This window comes from Xyrauchen texanus, chromosome 37 (genome assembly GCF_025860055.1).
Source record: "Xyrauchen texanus isolate HMW12.3.18 chromosome 37, RBS_HiC_50CHRs, whole genome shotgun sequence".
NCBI lineage: Eukaryota > Metazoa > Chordata > Actinopteri > Cypriniformes > Catostomidae > Xyrauchen > Xyrauchen texanus.
In genome coordinates this window covers 36900537-36919686 of record NC_068312.1, presented here as the reverse complement: position 1 = coordinate 36919686, position 19150 = coordinate 36900537, and the positions used below count along the sequence as shown (strand labels likewise).

At 40.1% G+C, this 19150-nt stretch overlaps 1 protein-coding gene across 1 annotated transcript in view; it reads left to right on the top strand.

Annotated features, from left to right (window-relative positions):
- Positions 1-17433, top strand: part of LOC127630490 (citron Rho-interacting kinase) — an 81266-nt gene extending 63833 nt beyond the window's left edge. Inside the window, exons 27-41 of the mRNA XM_052108056.1 lie at positions 2242-2330; positions 2449-2553; positions 2848-3017; positions 3225-3242; positions 3376-3456; positions 5048-5183; positions 5438-5577; positions 5685-5777; positions 7122-7230; positions 9813-9941; positions 10026-10106; positions 10214-10292; positions 10380-10553; positions 14657-14972; positions 15284-17433. Of these exons, the coding sequence (XP_051964016.1) occupies positions 2242-2330; positions 2449-2553; positions 2848-3017; positions 3225-3242; positions 3376-3456; positions 5048-5183; positions 5438-5577; positions 5685-5777; positions 7122-7230; positions 9813-9941; positions 10026-10106; positions 10214-10292; positions 10380-10553; positions 14657-14972; positions 15284-15307 (1744 nt within the window). The 3' untranslated portion in view covers positions 15308-17433. The remainder of the gene's footprint in view (positions 1-2241; positions 2331-2448; positions 2554-2847; positions 3018-3224; positions 3243-3375; positions 3457-5047; positions 5184-5437; positions 5578-5684; positions 5778-7121; positions 7231-9812; positions 9942-10025; positions 10107-10213; positions 10293-10379; positions 10554-14656; positions 14973-15283) is intronic.
- The last annotated feature ends 1717 nt before the right edge of the window (positions 17434-19150 follow it).

The following is a 19150-nucleotide window of genomic DNA, read 5'->3' as shown; positions in this document are numbered from 1 at the left end:
GTTTGTTGACCAGATTACAGTTGCACCAATCACTTATTACGAAGTTGCATATTTAAATGGTCAGTGACGCTGCTTTCAAAGACCCTGCTGGCATGAGCAAGTACAGTAGTTCTAGTTCTAGTGTTTAGGGACAAATTCTGAAAAATGTCTTACAATAATAATAAGTACCTTGAGTTCTGCTCATTTGGAAATTGCTTTTCGACAATTACTGAAATACTAGTAGGTTTATCCTTTGTTTTTCTTTTATCTTTTTTTTAAATTACTATTGTGTTTCTAAGTGTAATTGATGCTTAAGCTGATGTGTGTGATTTTTCCTATGTAAAAATATTTTTTTGTATCCCAGCTTAATATGCAGAGTGAACAATTTGTAGGTTGATTTCACCAGAAAGTGTAACACTGTATCTCCTTGGCGCTATGAATGCCTGTTTGTTTGAGCAGCCCGTCCAGCCCAACACATCAACATCAGTGTGACCATTGGTGTGAGTCTGGGGCGGGAATATTTGTTTGTACAACCAATAAAAGGAGTTTTCTGGGGCCAGTTTGAAACAGCGATTATTTGTGCAATTCCTTTTGATGACGCTAGTGTTGGAGATATTACACGTAAATAAGGTTCCTGCGGGTTTAAAATGTTTGCAATTCAGTTTTCTCAAATTAAGGGTCATAACAAGTCTTAACTATCTTAAATGGCAAAACAAAAGTCTTATATATCATTTGAAAAGGTCTTAAATTTGGGGGACAAAAAAAGACAGGAATCAGGAAATGGCATAAAGTTATTGTTTAACTTAAAAAGGCTACGATTTAATTAAGAGGGTATTTACATTTGGTCATTTAGCTATCCAATCAGAAAAAATGCATGAAGTGACCAAGTGTAAATGCCCTCCAAGATGGATCCAAGAGGGATATAAATCCTCCAGAGGTGGTTTGAGATGCATTTCAGGGAAAATATTAAATATAACAGCTGCATTGAGGAATTGCTTAAGGCTCTCTTGGCGCAACACATAGTAACAAATGAAGAAAAGGATGCACACTGTAGGAGAGACAGAACTTTTCTTAATTTATTAGATACAGATTGCTGACGAAACTGAAACTAAACACTGACAATAAGCACAGCCCTCGTGCATGATGCATCTTAACTACGAAAAGCCCGTAGGAGAAAAATACCCAGCATGCACATGCGCAGTTTTCAAAATCACTTCAAATCAAATAATAAATCACATCTTTTAAATTTGCTGCCCGGCATCAGCATACTCTTATCACCGAAGTGAACTTCGTTTCATTTGCATATAGAGCAGGAATTGAAGATCAGTTTTATATCCGTTTGGCGGAGACACACTGATGTGGTGAAGTGTAAACGGAATATGTGTAACGGGAGCCAGCTGGTACACGAAAGCTGGTGCCGTATGTGTAAACCTCACTCCCCTGGCCTCAAGAGGCGCACTAGAGACTGACACTAGGGGCTGTAGCCTTTAGCCACCTCATTATCACGCCTGCCTCCCATGCCGGAGACCCCGGTTCGAATCTCGCTTGGACGGGTTGAGCAGGACTTGTTACATGTGCATATTTAATTGGATAGCCAATCCGATCGTAAAAATGCATCAAAATGTAAATACCCCCTGAATAATGTGTGCACTGCATACTTCAAAGTGAAGTATTGCACTATTGCACATTCTCCAAGCACGCTGGGAGCTCATGATGCAGCGTTTCCAGTGGTTTCAGCACAGTTCACAAGTAAGTATTGAACATTTATGACAAGTGATTGCTAATTATCTACTGTACTGTTGATGAATTATGAAAATGATTACTTTAAAGTATTTAGTAGTATATTGTCATATGTTTGTAGATTATTGTTAGAAGAATGCATCCTTTATTTCCCTTATCTGTTTGTGTGAGCAGGTGGAAGCAGCAACAGACATTTCAAAATATGATTTCCAGTGTATTTTGGGCTTGTTTATTATTTAAAGTCCCACGTTATGCATCAAACTTTTATTTCATTTTATTTTGGTTATCATTGGTATATATTTTGTTTGCACAATAAACTGCATCTGGAAATGTATTTAAAATGTATTCTTGCAGCCTCTCTCTGGTCCACCCCGTCACAGGAAGGAAAGATTAATAATTTTGTACAGAATTGATTTCATTTGTTTAGGTCTTTAAAAAGGTCTTAAACAACCCTGTAAGTCATCTGTTAATAAGATGCATCATCTAACTGAACTCTGAGTGTTAGTGGTTGTTTTCCTGCAGAAACGGCAAGCGAGGTCAGGGCTGGGAGAGGAAGTACGTGGTTCTGGACGGATATAAAGTCATCACATACGAGACAGAACCAAGAGACGGTCTGCAAACGTTTTTATACTTTTTTCCAATGTGCATCAGTGCTTTTTGCACATGGCATGCTACAACCAAACTATCGACTGTTTAGAGTCATAATTTGATTACGTATAATATTTTCAGAGTCAGTGAAGCCACTGGATGAGTTTGAGTTATGTCTGTCTGATGGAGAGGTGACGGTTCACTCGTCTGTTGGTACATCTGAGGTGCCAAACACAGCCAAATCAGGTGACACGTTGTGCACTCTAAATGCAACTTATACATTTGTAAATCAGTACTTGCCAAATAAACACAACGTCCTAACCTTAACTAAACCTAACCCTATCATTTATTTTTGACATGCATCATGGTATTCCCATGGTTTTCTTTGTAGTACCTTGGATTGCCATGTAAATACCATGACACATGAATATGATAATCATTCATTAACATGTTATACAGTATATCAAAGTACTATAGTATTACCATCAAGTGGAGTCTTGTGTTTTATTCTATACTCTAACACACGTTTGCGTGCGTCAGATGTGCAGTACGTGCTGAAGTTGGAGTCGTCTCCACAGTCCACATGCTGGCCCGGTCAGACTCTGTACCTCATGACCTCCGGCTTCTCAGAGAAGCAGCGCTGGGTGGCTGTCCTGGAAGCTATCGTGGCGAGCAGTCGCGGCGCGAGAGAGAAAGCCGAAGCTGATGCAGTGAGAGACAGAATCTGACAGACCCAAATACTGCTTAACAAATGTTTTATAAGGGCCAAAATCTGTAGTCCTATCTCTTTTTAGCATGCAAAGCAGTACACCCACACCTTGAATGCTTTTTCTTTTATTGCTTTTAATTTTGTAATTGAATTGCTAGGTTTGAAACCTTTGCTGTCTAAAGCTGACATGAGACTGCTGTATGAACAGCTTTCTCCATTACTTCAGGTGCACATCAATTCTGAGGCTGTACCAAAACATGTGATGAGCTGTATGCTATAAACCATTATCCACAGAGAATTCAGAGTTATCTCAAAATCACATTCACATGTTAACGCTGGTGTTTTTTGATCATGCACAGAAACTGTTGGGTAACTCTTTACTCAAGCTGGAGGGTGATGACAGGTTGGATATTAACTGCACTCTACCACTGACTGATCAGGTAACTGCATCACTGCAAAACACTGTGGCTTGCACATATATAATGATACTTTATTCTATTTTAAACCTAATTTTTCATATTAAAATTAGGCTAATTTGATTACACATACATGATTATCTACATGTGCTTAATGAAAAGGAATATACAGTGCCATCAGATCAATCAATCTACACTCCATACCCCATAATGACAAAGCAAAAAACTGAAATATCACATTGACGTAAGTATTCAGGTGCATCCCATTTCTCTGGATCATATTTGAGATGTTTCTACACTTTGATGGGAGTCCACCTGTGGCAAATTCAATTGATTGGACATGGTTTGGAAAGGCACACGCCTGTCTATATTAGGTCTTACAGCTGAAAATGCATATCAGAGCAAAAACCAAGACATGAGGTCAAAGGAACTGCCTGCAGAGATCAGAGAGAGGATTGTCAGATCTAGGGGTGGCAACAAAAAACATTTGGCTGCATTGAAGGTTCCCAAGAGCACAGTGGCCTCCATAATTCTTAAATGGAAGTTTGAAACAAGCAGGACTCTAACTAGAGCTGGCCGCCAGGCCAAACTGAGCAATCGGGGGAGAAGGGCCTTGGAAAGAGAGGTGACCAAGAACCCGATGGTCACTCTGGTTGAGCTCCAGAGATCATGTATAGGAGACGGGAGAAACTTCCAGAAGGACAAGCATCACTGCAACACTCCACCAATCTGGGCTTTATGGCAGAGTGGCCAGACGGACGCCTCTCCTCAGTGCAAGACACATAAAAAAGCACCTAAAGGACTTTCAGACTGTGAGAAACAAGATTATCTGCTCTGATGAAATGAAGATTGAACCAGGCATCATCTGCGCAATACCATCCCAATGATGAAGCATGGTGGTGGTCGCATCACGCTGTGGGGGTGTTTATCAGCGGTAGGGACTTGGGGACTGGTCAGGGTTGAAGGAAAGCTGAACGCAGCAAAATACAGAGATATCCTTAATAAAAACTGGTCCAGAGTGCTCAGGACCTCAGACTGGGCCGAAGGTTCACCTTCCGACAAGACAGTGACCCTAAGCACACAGCCAAGACAGCACAAGAGTGGCTACGGGACAACTCTGTGAATGTCCTAGAGTGGACCAGCCAGAGCCCAGACTTGAACCCAATCAAACATCTCTGGAGAGATCTAAAAATGGCTGTGCAACGACACTCCCCATCCAACCTGATGGAACTTGAGAGGTCCTGCAAAGAAGAATGGCAGAAATTTCCCCAAAATATGTGTGATAAGCTTGTAGCATCATACCCAAAAAGACTTGAGGCTGTAATTGGTGCCAAAGGTGCTTCAACAAAGTATTGAGCAAAGGCTGTGAATACTTATGTACATGTGATTTTTGAACTTAGTTTACGTTGTCATTATGGGGTATTGTTTGTAGAATTTTGAGGAAAATAATTAATTTAATCCATTTTGGAATAAGGCTGTAACATAACAAAATGTGGAAAAAGTGAAGCGCTGTGAATACTTTCCGGATGCACTGTATAATGCATCCCCTTGTATCAGTGTTTACATTTTCAGTCGATATTTTGTCACACTGGTAATTTCACTTCTGAATTCTCAGATCGTGTTGGTGGGCTCTGAAGAGGGTCTCTATGCCCTGAACGTGATCAAGAACTCCCTCGCTCACATTCCGGGTCTGGGATCCGTGTTCCAAATCCACATCATCAAAGAACACGACAAGCTGCTAATGATCGTGGGTGAGCAGAAATTCAGCTGCACCGTATTACTGCTCCAGCACATCCTGCAATGCATGCATTTGAAATATTTATAAACATGTACATCTTGATGTATTAGTTAAAGGTGCTCTTGATCAAGACACTTGACCTCAGCTTCCTCCAGTCACACTGAACCTGTAAATGAATGTCACTTTGGACAAATAGCCTCTTGTGAAGTTGGTACTTATAGTCTTGATAATTCAACGTGGTCCATATAATGATGATCTGTCATGTAGGAGATGAACGGGCATTGTGTTTGGTGGAGATTAAGAAGGTGAAACAGTCTTTGTCTCAGTCTCACCTCCCCACACTGCCTGAGATTGTGCCGTATATCTTTGAGACAGTGAAGGGCTGTCATCTGTTTGCCGCAGGCAGGGTAAGACAACTGTGTGTTTCACTACATTACATCTTACACTCAGGATATTTATAGTGTATTGCATTGTATCATGATGTGTAACCCCTCAAAACCTTTTCTCACTTTAGATAGAAAATGGTCCGTGCATTTGTGCAGCAATGCCAAATAAAGTCACAATTTTACGTTACAATGACAACCTCAACAAATTCTGCATCCGTAAGGTAAGCAATAAATGTTGGAGATTCACATAGTATAATTATATCAGGCAGATTTATTGGCCGATATCAATGTTTATTTTTACAGTTTTTTTGTTTTAGTCTTTTGATGAACATTTTAATGTGCTTTTTTCATTCATTTAAGACTAAAATGGCATAAAATATTAGTCCACGAAAATACGATGAACCCTGTTTTAAGAGCACTATCACAAAGTGCTAGGCCAAATGTCATAAGCGCCAAGTCAATGGGCATGGCCATGAGGTTGTGGTATTTTCGTTCAAGCACGCACTAAGTCTGGGTTTGGTGAAATTGCGCGTGCAGCGTTAATTCAGAGGTTTTTCTCCAGTTATTCCACTGTGTGCATCCTATTATATAGTCCGTTCCCTCAAGTAAATGGTAAATGGTCTGCACTTATATAGCTAATATTATTTTACCTTTTTAACCTTAACGGTATTCAAAGCACTTTACACTGTGTCTCATTCCCCCATTCACACACACATTCACACACACCAATGACGGCAGAGCTGGCATGCAAGGCGCTAGCCTAGCCTGGGAGCAAATTGGGGTTCAGTGTCTTGCCCAAGGACACTTCGGCATTTGTAGTTGTGTGGGCCGGGAATCGAACCGCCAACCCTGCTATTAGTGGACAACACGCTCTACCACCTGAGCCAGTACTGCCGCTGACTATGTAGCGCATTTAGGCGTTTCAATGAAAGTTCGCTAACTAGTTAGTTTGGTGGTGTTGTGTTAAGCTATTAGCTTAGCTGTACTGTGTTTACAATATGGCGTCAGCAGCTTGTGCATGCACAGTAGATTGCCCTGGAAGAGTCTCTTTAGGACTTCCCGTAAACTTTTGCCGCCATAGCAACCAACACCAGTGATTTGTGAGGGAAACAGAATATGTGAGCTAGGAATTAAATTAAACTTTTTTAAGTCCTATTTCTACATTAATATGTAAGGAAATGTATGATGGAATCAGTAACGTTTGACAACCGTTATAATTTAGATAAATGACAAATAACTAGATTATTTGTCTGAATAAATTCTCCACCATTAAAATCGTAATACAATGTCTCGTTGCCATGTGATAAGATGCGCGGATTGACGTCTCAGACGCGGAGGCAACTGAGATTCGTCACTACGCCACCACGAGGACTTGGAGCGCATTGGGAATTGGGTATTCCAAATTGGGGAGAAAATTACATTTAGCAACAAAATACAATTCCTTTACAAACAGACGAGATGGTTGACATGCTGTTGGTCTGAAGTTAATGGGCTCCCCTGAGAAACAGGCACACCTCTAATGATCTCTCTCTCTCTCTCTCTCTCTCTCTCTCTCTCTCTCTCAGGAGATTGAAACACTGGAGCCGTGCAGCTGTATTCACTTCACAAGCTACAGCATCATCATCGGTACCAATAAATTCTATGAAATTGAGATGAAGCAGTGCGTTCTGGATGGTAGGTACACCAATGATTGTTTTGAATTGCCAGGACCATGTAAAACTACAACACTACTGAGAAAAAACATCCTTGATGTCTCAACTACATTTGGTCTGGTTCCAGAAGTAACAATACCATTAATATTCTCTATAGACAAATTGAATGTCCAATTCCCACTACTTAGTAGGTCCTCGTGGTGGTGCGGTTACTCACCTCAGTCTGGGTGGTGGAGGACAAGTCTCAGTTGCCTCCGCTTCTGAGACCGTCAATCCGCACATCTGATCACGTGACTTGTGCATGACACCGCGGAGACTCGCAGCATGTGGAGGCTCATGCTACTCTCCACGATCCACACACAACTCACCACACGCCCCATTGAGAGAGAGAACCACTAATCGTGATCTTGAGGAGGTTACCCCCATGTGACTCTACCCTCCCTAGCAACCGGGCCAATTTGTTTGCTAAGGAGACCTGGCTGGAGTCACTCAGCACGCCCTGGATTCGAAAACACAACTCCAGAATTGGTAGTCAGCGTCAATACTTGCTGAGCTACCAGCCCCCCAGACAAACTGATTTTTAATGATAACTTATAAACCCTTAAAAGAACGACATACCATGAGCTCTGAGGTTGTAAATCGATGGTATATGCTTCTACTGAAATCATCATTCTGCATTAATTTAACTTCATTTAAAAAAAGTATTGTGTAAAATAGCAGAATTCCTGGTCAAGAAATAAAGATCCTCCAATCAGAGAACTGCGACAAACAAAGAGCAGCAAAAGAGCTCTGCAGCGACCGCCCACTCCCATGATGCACCGTGAATGACACGATCAAGACGCTCTTCCAACACTCTCAAACTACTTCTGTATTTGCATATATCTGATATTTTTCCAATAAACTTCAAACTAAATTTCTATCAACAACCTTAACTCGATAGATTTATATTTTTCCATAGTTTTTAATTTGCAACGATTCGTGAGATTGTAGTTCATTCCCTCATAATAGATTTAAGTCTTGGACCTTTGTTTTTTTGGTCTGATTTTCAAATATTTCTCTGCTTCAAATCAAAGTTTGTAATGTTGTGATTCACCTCGGAGCTGGTTGGTTTGGTTTCATGGCATAAAAAAATCCCTATGAAATAAATTATGTCAAAAACTCTTCTGGAACCAAGAAGCTGGAAAAGTGAACGGGCACAGCTTTGTATAGGTTATATGTGAGAGGTGAAATTAAGTATAAATAGAGGATACAAAAACAACAGAGATTGATAGAAACATTTTTACAATCTGGTTCTGTAAGTAAAAGTCCTGGACATTTTTTCTGATTTTCAACGATAACTTATAAACCTTTTAAGACAGACCTATCAAGGGCTCCGAGGTTGTTCATCAATGGTATATGCTTCCATTGAAGCCATCCATCCACGTTATCTCAACTGCATTGTTTAAAAATCATGTTTGCTAGCAGAATTCCTGGGAAACGACCACATTACATTATATTAGCAGAGAAAGCTTAACCAATCAGAGAACTGTGGCCAACAAAGCCCACAAAACTTGCCTCGGAGTGACCGCGCACTCCAATGATGCACTGTGAATGATGTAATAGAGTTGGTGTCTCTTCAAACATGAAACTACTCCTCTTTTTGTACATATCAAATATTTAGCAATAAATGTCAAATATATGGTTTCTATACTTATATTTAACAACCTAAAATCAACAGTTTTACATATTCCCATAGTTTTTAATTAAATAACATGATTCGCAATGTTGTCTTTTTGTCTGATTTTCAAAACTTTTTTTTTTTTTGGCCTCAAAACAACGTTTGTGATGTTGTGATTCACCTTGGAGCCGGTTGGTTTTGGTTCATGGCCTACGACTCTTTTCTGTAGGGGTTTTTATGCAAAGCCTATGCAAAGAAATGAATGGAAAAATACTTCCGGAACTCAGACGGCTGAAAATGTGGGCGGGCACTGTTGCGCTGTGTTCAATATGCAACATTGTTACGGCCGAACATTCTAAACATTCTATCAAAGTCAATGAGAGATTTTCAAAATTATAGTGTTTAAAAGGTAAATGGCCTGCACTTATACATGGCTTTTTTAACATTAGTGGTTTTTCAAAGAGCTTTACACTGTGACTCATTCACCCATTCACACACCAATGGTGGCAGAGCTGCCATGCAAGGTGCTAGCCTGCCATTGGGAGCAACTTGGGGTTCAGTGTCTTGCCCAAGGACACTTCGGCATGTGGAGTCATGTGGGCCGGGAATCAAACCGCCAACCTTGCGAATAGTGGCCGACCCGCTCTACCACCTGAGCCACAACCATCCCAGAAAAGTGTGCAAGTCTACATTTTTACAGGGTTTAGAATATTGTAGCAACATCAATCCATTGATGCCTTGCAAGCATTCATTTCTGCAACAACCAGATCTAATATATCATTAGGGATGTAGAAATGATTGCCTTATTATTGACAAGGAATCAGCAATCATATTGCAGTTGTTTCACATGTGCACACTTCCATACAGATATCTGGTTAGGACCGGCTGGCAGGCCATCTGTGAGAACATGATAAGACATTTAATGAGTGATTGGCTGTTTTTGGCAGAGTTTCTAGACAAGAATGACGTGTCGCTGGCGTCGGCGGTGTTCACTGGATCCTCTCACTGTTTCCCAATCGCCATCGTCCAGGTGTCCAGCACTCCACAGAAGGAGGAATATCTGCTCTGCTTCCACGGTCAAATACCAGCACACCAGACACTAACTACTGTTAATGGCAGAATTCAGTTCAATCTAATCTAATGTTTGACTGTGATTACAGAGAATGGAGTGTTTGTGAACGGTTATGGTCACAGAAGTCGTCCGGATGATATCAAGTGGAGTCGACTTCCTCTTACGTTTGGTAACTACGTTTTCCTTCACGTCAGTTTTAAGGCACGTAATGATGAGCTTGTAAAACTAAACCTTAAACCTTAAGATCGCTAACTACAGCATCTGTCTGTTTCACAGCGTTCAGAGAGCCATATCTGTTTGTCACTTACTTTAATTCGCTGGATGTTATTGAGATTCAGGGACACGCAGCTCTTGGGTAGGAACTCAACAAGCTAGTGCTGAAAAATGTTTTAAAAAATATTTTAAAACCTGAAAGAGTAACACTGAAGTCTCTTCGAAACAGGCCTCCCGGTCTCGTACACCTGGACATTCCTAACCCACGGTACTTGGGTCCGGCTATCTCCTCCGGTGCCATCTACCTGGCCTCCTCGTACCAGAACAAACTGCGGGTGATCTGCTGTAAGGGCAGTCTGGTGCGAGAGTCTGGAGAACTTCAGAGGACCGGTTCTAGCAGGAGGTGAGGGTTAATTAACACATTATGTAAATTAGTTTGAAGTGTGAGTACTGCAGTTACTGTAAATACGAGTCCTTCTACAGTAAGCGCTGCGAAACATGTACATGAAATATCATATAAATAATAATAATTTATTATTAAATAAAAACAAGACATTAAATTACTTCTAGGATTAGCCAAGAGATCCATCCATCCATCTTCAACCGCTTATCCGAAGTCGGGTCGCAGGGGCAGCAGCTCCAGCAGGGGGCCCCAAACTTCCCTATCCCGAGCCACATTAACCAGCTCTGACTGGGGGACCCCGAGGCGTTCCCAGGCCAGTGTGGAGATGTAATCTCTCCACCTAGTCCTGGGTCTTCCCCGAGGCCTCCTCCAAGTTGGACGTGCCTGAAACACCTCCCTAGGGAGGCGGCCAGGGGGCGTCCTTACCAGATGCCCAAACCACCTCAACTGACTCCTTTCAACGCAAACTCTGAGCTCCTCACGGATGACTGAGCTCCTCACCCTATCTCTAAGGGAGAAGCCCGCCACCCTTCAGAGGAAGCCCAATTTGGCCTCTTGTACTCGTGACCTAGTTCTTTCGGTCATGACCCAGCCTTCATGACCACAGGTGAGGGTAGGAACGAAAATTGACCGGTAGATCGAGAGCTTTGCCTTCAGGCTCAGCTCTCTTTTTGTGACAACGGTGCGATAGAGCGAGTGCAATACCGCCCCCGCTGCCCCGATTCTCCGGCCAACCTCTCGCTCCATTGTCCCCTCACTCGTGAACAAGACCCCCCGAGGTACTTGAACTCCTTCACTTGGGACAATACCTCCTTCCTTACCTGGAGTACTCTTAGCCAAGAGATATCAATACAATTTCTATTTTTGTTTTTATTTAATTTAAAATTCCATTATATAAATTAAAGCTACATTTTTTAATTCTTCTTTTCTTTTTTTAAGTTAACTATCTCTCTCAATCATCTCTGTAAATCAAATAAAATGTAAAAAAATTAAAATAATAATAATAATAATAAAAACACTCCTATAATTAAACTTGAAATGTTTACAGATAATACAAACTGTCCACAGCCAAACTGTTACTGACAATTTTACACATACATTTAAATTCTGCTGACATTTTTTGTCCAAAATGAAAAAGCATACTAATTATTGTTGCCTAATTTTAAGATTTACGCATTGCAATTTCATTACAACATTCCATTGGATCGTTTAATGTTTGACAAAATTAAAATCCTTTTTTTTTTTAATTAAAGATTACTCAATTTAATTTGATGGAACTTTGTTATGAAATTGAAATGCGTAAATATTAAAAAAAAATATATATATATATATATATATATATATATATATATATATATATATATATATATATATATATATATATATATATATATATATATATATTTTTTTTTTAATGGCTAAATTATGCCTTTAAAAAAAATGTATAATAAAAAGCTTTGAAAATATTCCCGATTTTAAAGACGATATAAATCGGACTTTAATTTAAAATAATAATTTAATTTACTTCAAACTAAAATTCTAACAGCTCTTGTAAGTTCCTATAAGTGGAGTAACTCATTTCAGTTTCTTACTGAAGAAAGAGTCATTTGGTAAACATAATCATCACAGAACAAACAAAAATCATTAAAATCATTAAAATCATTAAGCTCTGAAATTGATGGGAGAATAATGGTAAAATGCAATTAGCAATAAACTTTTTTTCTTAGACAGTTTCTCAGCTGGTTTGTAACATGTAGAATCACACGTGTCATGTTATTAGCTTCATATATGGATGAAGGACATCACACTTTTTTGTGTGCAGATCTATTAAGTTCAGAAAATACATTAAGTGCAATTCACACAAAACAAGTACATGAATGCACATCTACTATGATGAACATGTTTTTCAAAATCTCGTTTTAAAGTCATTTAGATATTGATCTGGGGGTTAATGTGTCATTAAAATCTAATGAAAAAAAAAATACAAAAATTTTGCCATAAGTTTTTTGGAAAAAGCTTTTATTTTTTTTATTTTAAAATATTTTGTCCACCAAATAAAAGTAATGTGTTGTAACCAGGGGTTAAATTGTGCCGGTCCGGAATGGTGTTCCGGCACCTTTGGTTCCCAAAAGAATATAAAAAATGCTTGTTTGTCAATCCATCCCTCTAGTCAGTTGCAGACGATGGTAGAGACAACATATACGAGACCGAGTGCCCCGCTTCTGTACCTCGCTGTGGTCCGATCTCTGATTCATAGAAATCACGTAACATGCAACAAACTTCTCACCTGTTTGTTAGATCCACTGATACACAGTTGCGATTTGCTTAGTTTTGTTAAAAAGCTGATTACACAAAGAGGTTTTGAATCATGATCAATCACATCTAAAGCGACACCAGATCAAAATATCATAGCCTATAACTTGAGAACAAAAGTCCACTTGACCAACACTGTTAAAGTGTTGTTATTTGTGTATTGATGTGTACTGCATTTTTGTTGATTCAGCATTTATTTTTATTTTGTGTTTTATTTTCTTTTGGATTTTTTCTTCTAGCAAATATACAGTGGGATTCACTTGAGTGAAAATGCTTCTTCATGCGGCAGTGAAGAGTTTTAAACGTATAATTTAATGCAAATGTTTTTATTACCAATTATATTATCAGAATAACAATTTGAGTAAAAAGTAGTCATGCAGAAGGTTTGTTTCCCCCGTTAAGAACAATGTGCATTTACTTTTAAATTGTAACATTAGATATACAGTAAAGTAGCGCCTAAAGTAGCCTTTTCAACATTAGCGGTATTCAAAGTGCTTTACACTGTGACTCATTCACCCATTCACATACACATTAACACACCAATGACGGGAGAGCTGCCATGCAAGGTGCTAGCCTGACATTGGGAGCAACTTGGGATTCAGTGTCTTGCCCAAGGACACTTCGGCACGTGGAGTCATGTGGGCCGGGAATCGAACCACGCTCTACCTTCTCCCAATTTGGAATGCTCAATTCCGAATGCGCTGTAAGTCCTCGTGGTGGTATAGTGACTCGCCTCAATCCGGGTGGCGGAGGACGAATATCAGGTGCCTCCACATCTGAGACCGTCAATCCGAGCATCTTATCACGTGGCTTGCTGAGCGCGTTACCACGGAGACGTAGCGTGTGTGGAGGCTTCACGCTATTCTACGTGGCATCCACGCACAACTCACCACGCGCCCCACCGAGAGCGAGAACCACATTATAGCGACCACGAGGAGGTTACCCCATGTGACTCTATCCTCCCTAGCAACCGGGCCAATTTGGTTGCTTAGGAGACCTGGCTGGAGTCACTCAGCACACCCTGGGATTCGATCTGGCGAACTCCAGGGATGGTAGCCAGCGTCTTTACCACTTTTACAATTAAGTTGAATAATGACATGCATAAATAATGATAAACAAATCATTACAACAGAATCGCAGTCAAATCGATTCATCTGAAAGAAAACATTTCTATAAATTACAAACCAAACAGGCCAATTCATAAATCCATATAAAGACAAGACACGATTTTAGGGTTCCCTCACCTCAGATATCCCAATTAAATCCCTGTGTGTAACCAACACGCAAGCAGCTATTTTGTTGTCATGTGACAATAAAGCCATACCCTTCAGACCCTCATTAATGTTAATTGAGTTTTTTATTTTAATTTTATTTCACACAATTTTGTTATTTTTATGAAAAGGCATATTTTGTTTACTTTTAATAGAGTAACCCTACGAAAACATCTTGAGATTTATGACTAAAATAACCTTATATTTTTATTTATAAATTAATAAATTAAGTTTGATAAAGTATTTTAATGGGAAGTATTTTTATATATTTGACTTGTTATACTTGACACTATCTCATTAAATACATTGTTGAAAATGTTATAAATGTTTCCAAAAATTTTTCGAAAACAACATGCATACAAAAAACATGATGTTTTAGATTTTTAAAAGATTTCTCATTTTTATCACCTTGGTCGACCTTATTTGTCAATGACCCAAACACATACAGGTACATGACATCTTTTTAGTGTTTCGCCTTTAACCAAAATCATCCAGTCATTCATTTGACCTCCACAGCAGCCCAAACAAGCGTGGGCCCCCCACATATAACGAGCACATCTCCAAGCGCCTGGCTTCAGGTCCCGGGGCCCAGGAGAGCCAGCTGCACCGTGAGCCCAGCACCCCTCACCGTTACCGCGAGGGGCGTACGGAGTTCCGGAGGGACAAATCTCCTGCCAGGCCTCTGGACCGCGAGAAATCGCCGGGCCGCGCTGTGCTAGACAGCCGCAGAGAGCGGTCACCCGGGCGCTTCGAGAGCAGTGGCAGCGAGAGAGACCGGGAGCGCTCGCGCCTTCACACTAGCTCCGTACGCACTCAACTGACGCCCGTCAACAAGGTACGCATGAGACACTTTCATGTAAACTGTGTATCCTTCTAGGGATACAGACATGAGACGATGTTCATGCATAATTACATGAACATCTGCTGCCTGCTAGTAGTTAAATTCCTGTAGCTAATGGCTTTTCCAAGGCCAACAGGATGTGCAGTTCAGGTAAATGTCCAGCTATTAAAAAATAAATCTAGCCCTGGGACATCAGGAGCCAAAACAAGTAAAAAAATCGGCATCCTTTGCACCAGTAATGATGTATCTGAGCTGATCTGCGTCAGACAGAAGTTTGTGACCTCTCTATCCTGGTGCTGGTGTAGGTTTGGGACCAGTCTTCGGTCTGAGAACGTTCCGGAGAGATGACGTAAAGAGCCATCGTCCACTCCCTGCATGGATGGACATGCCATTTTAACAGGCGCTTCATATAACACTGAACTATCATCTCATGCCTGTAACCGTGAAAAGAGCCATGTTATTTCTCTTGCAGCCATAATATTATATAATACTTGAGTCTGGGATATTTTGCTAACATTGTTAACTTGCTGTTACCATTTACAAAGGTCCACTGTAAACAAACTCAAGAGCAATTTGGAGAAAGATTCAGAGGCTTGATATAAGGGAAGTTCTATCAACAGCATTTATGGCATAATGCACATTACCACAGAAAATAATCTTGACTCGCCCCTCATAAAAAAAGCAATAATTGTGGCTCAAGCAAGGCCATAAACATAATAAATGATTAATATTAAACAAACGCAATTATCTACGATTCTCTTAAAATTGTGTCTTGGATGTTTTTGAAGTCTCTGCCATTGCTTTCCTGTGCTGAGCTCCCAAAAGCACATAAAGGCAGCATAAAAGTCTCCGGTAGTTTAATCCATGTCTTCTGAAGGGATATAATAGGTGTGGGTGAGAAACTGCTCAATATTTAAGTCCTTTTTTTACAATAAATTCTCCTCCCTGCCCACTAGGTGGCGATATGCGTGAATAATGTGAATCGTCAAAACCAAAAGCAGCTTGAGATAGTCAAAGTGGAGATTTATAGTCAAAAAGGACAAAAGAAATGTTTCTTAAAAGGTGCTGTAAGCGCCTTTTTGTTCCAAAGCTTTCACGTGAGCAATTAGCCACGCCCACTCATTCCAAAACCACGCCCACCACAGATAATTCTGAGACCAATATCGAGCAAAAGAGCAGCATTGTTTGTTTCATCTCCACTTTCACTATCTCAAGCTGCTTTTGGTCTTCACGCATATCGCCACCTAGTGGGCAGGGAGGAGAATTTATATTTATATTTATGCATTTGGCAGATGCTTTTATCCAAAGCGATTTACAGAGCCCTTATTACAGGGACAATCCCCCCGGAGCAACCTGGAGTTAAGTGCCTTGCTCAAGGACACAATGGTGGTGGCTGTGGGGATCGAACCAGTGATCTTCTGATTACCAGTTTACCAGTTATGTGGTTTAGACCACTACACCACCACCATGTGCTTTTGGGAGCTTTGAAATGTTGGTACCCCTTGACCTGCATTGTCAAGAATCATTGACATGAATCATAGCCTCAATGAGCCACTTCAAATTCAACTCTGTATGAGAATCAGCAAAATGATTGACAGGTGAAAAGAATCAATGTCGCGGTTCACAAACACATTTTTGTTTGCTGTTTACAAAGCCTACAGCGGTCACAGAGACCGGTGAGATATCTCAGGAACTTATTTCATTAATATCTCAAGGGAGTTTATTAAAATAATGAATAATGTAATTAATAATAATTGAAATAATAAGAATGTGACATCCAGAATGGGCAATTAGGCAAAGAAATGTGTGATGCAGCAGTTTCCTTCAGGATCAAAACGCACTTTTCATTTTTTTTGGTGTAGTTCCAAAATGTGATAAGCCCCTTTTACCTTTGGATTTATGAAAAAATTATATGAACAAAATTAACGGGTTATAACCGGTTAGCACATTTTAAAATAAGGTTTCACTCCGGAACAATTGAATAATTTTGTTTGTTTTCGTTCTTGAACAGTTTTTAGTCCCTGTGTTTGATGCTTCTCTTCACTGCAGATATAAGGAACTACCTTAATTTCTTTCAAGATCAAAAATGTCTTTGTTTTTGCAAACTTTTAAGGGTAGTGTACAAAAGCAGATGATAGTTAAAAAAAATCCCAGTGACATCTTTAAAATTATGTCATGTTTCAAAATAACCAAAGTCCCTATCAAGGCAAGTCAGTCCACTAGGCGGTCATCTTTGGAACGCTCCTGGGCAGCTATTTTCCATGAATACAAGCAGCATAAAAGTGGGGGAAAGACTGAAGTCTTCAAAACGATTGGTCAAGATCATGATTAAAGATCTTGACCAACAGATCTTGAACATATTTCATATTTCAATTCAGTATTAAAATCTGACAACGCTGGTATTTTGTGCTTCTTTACCTCAGATTACGATACAAAAAAAACACACAATTTGCCCGGCTTGTATAGCAAATGTGTGTTCTCAAAACGATTGACAGGCAATGTCTGTATCTAAAAGGGGATTGGCTCTTTTACCTGTAAGGCGGGACTTCCTTTCTACATCCGTTGACCGCTGGGCGCTTGAGCTTCTTGGTTGGGCGTTCCAATTTCTCCCATTCATTTAAATAGAAGTGACCCGTCTCTGCTAAATAGTTTCGGATTTAACTGCGAGAACGTTCCACCCAGGATCACGTTTTCATCCAAAGCGACTTACAGAGTCCTTATTACAGGGACAATCCCCCCGGAGCAACCTGGAGTTAAGTGCCTTCCTCAAGGACACAATGGTAGTGGCTGTGGGGATCGAACCAGCAACCTTCTGATTACCAGTTATGTGCTTTAGCACACTATGCCACCCCCCACTTCCTCGAAGTGACTATTAAAGGTACCCTTCGATAACGGCCTTGTGGAAGGGCTCTTCGTGAAGGGGTTCACATGCTCGCTTTCATTTGGAAAGACACTTCGATCAATTCCTGAAATGGTGCTAAAAAGACGTTTGAAATTCGTTTATACCAGAGACAGTTAAGCAGAGAAGGACCACTGGTATAAAAATTAATGGGAGAAATTGGAATAGCCAACAGATGTAGAAAAGGAAGTCCTGCCTTACAGGTAAAAGAGCCAATCCACTTTTAGATACAGACAATCTCCTGTCAGTCAACTCGAGAACACGCATGTGCATTATCAGAACCAGCCTGAAAAACTATTTAAGCATGATCTGAGCTAAAGAAGCACTATTTAGTATCCCGTTGATGTTATATTTAACTGCTGATTTGAAACATGTTCTTTGATCGTGATCTTGGACCAACTGTTTTGGAGATTTTGGTCTTTCCCCATTGAAGTAGATAGAGGAGCTGTACTGTTATACTGATTGTTTACATAGAAAATCACTGCCCGGCCTTCCCGAGAGCGTTCCAAAGATGGTCGCCAGGCAGACTGACTTTGCTTTATAAATAGAGCGCAACAGTCTGTTTCCGGAAGTAGAAATCTCATTCAGTGATCTCAGACGAATTGATTTTCGATGATAACTTATTTATAAACCTTTCAAGACAGACATAGTGTGAGCTCCGAGGTTGTTCGTTGATGGTATATGCTGACGTTGAAGACGTTATTTCAACTTCATTATTTAAAAATAAGTGTTTGATAGTGGAATTAATGGTAAACTTTACATTACCCATGATACAGCAGAGAAAGCTTCACCAATCAGAGAACCGTGTCCAACGAAACCCACGAAACGTGGCTCGGAGCGACCGCGCGCTCCCATGATGCACTGTGAATGACGTAATGGGTCTCCCTTCACCCTTAAACTACTTATATATTTGAACATATCGTGATATTTTGCTATAGACTTAACATATATTGTTTCTATACTTATGATCAATAATCTAAAATCAAAATGTTTATATACTCCCGTTGTTTTATATTCAACGACCTCATTCGCAATGCTTCATGGGATTGTAGTCCGTGCCCTCATGAAACATGATAAGTCTTGTACCTTTGTCTTTATGTCCGATTTTCAAATACTTTCTTGCCTCAAAGCACAGTGTGAGACGTTGGAGCTGGTTGGTTTGGTTCATGGTTCACAACTCTTTTATGAAGGATTTTATTAAAAGTCTATGGAAGAAATGAATGTGGAAAACACTTCCGGAACCCAGACGGCTGAAAAAGTGGGCAGTCACTGT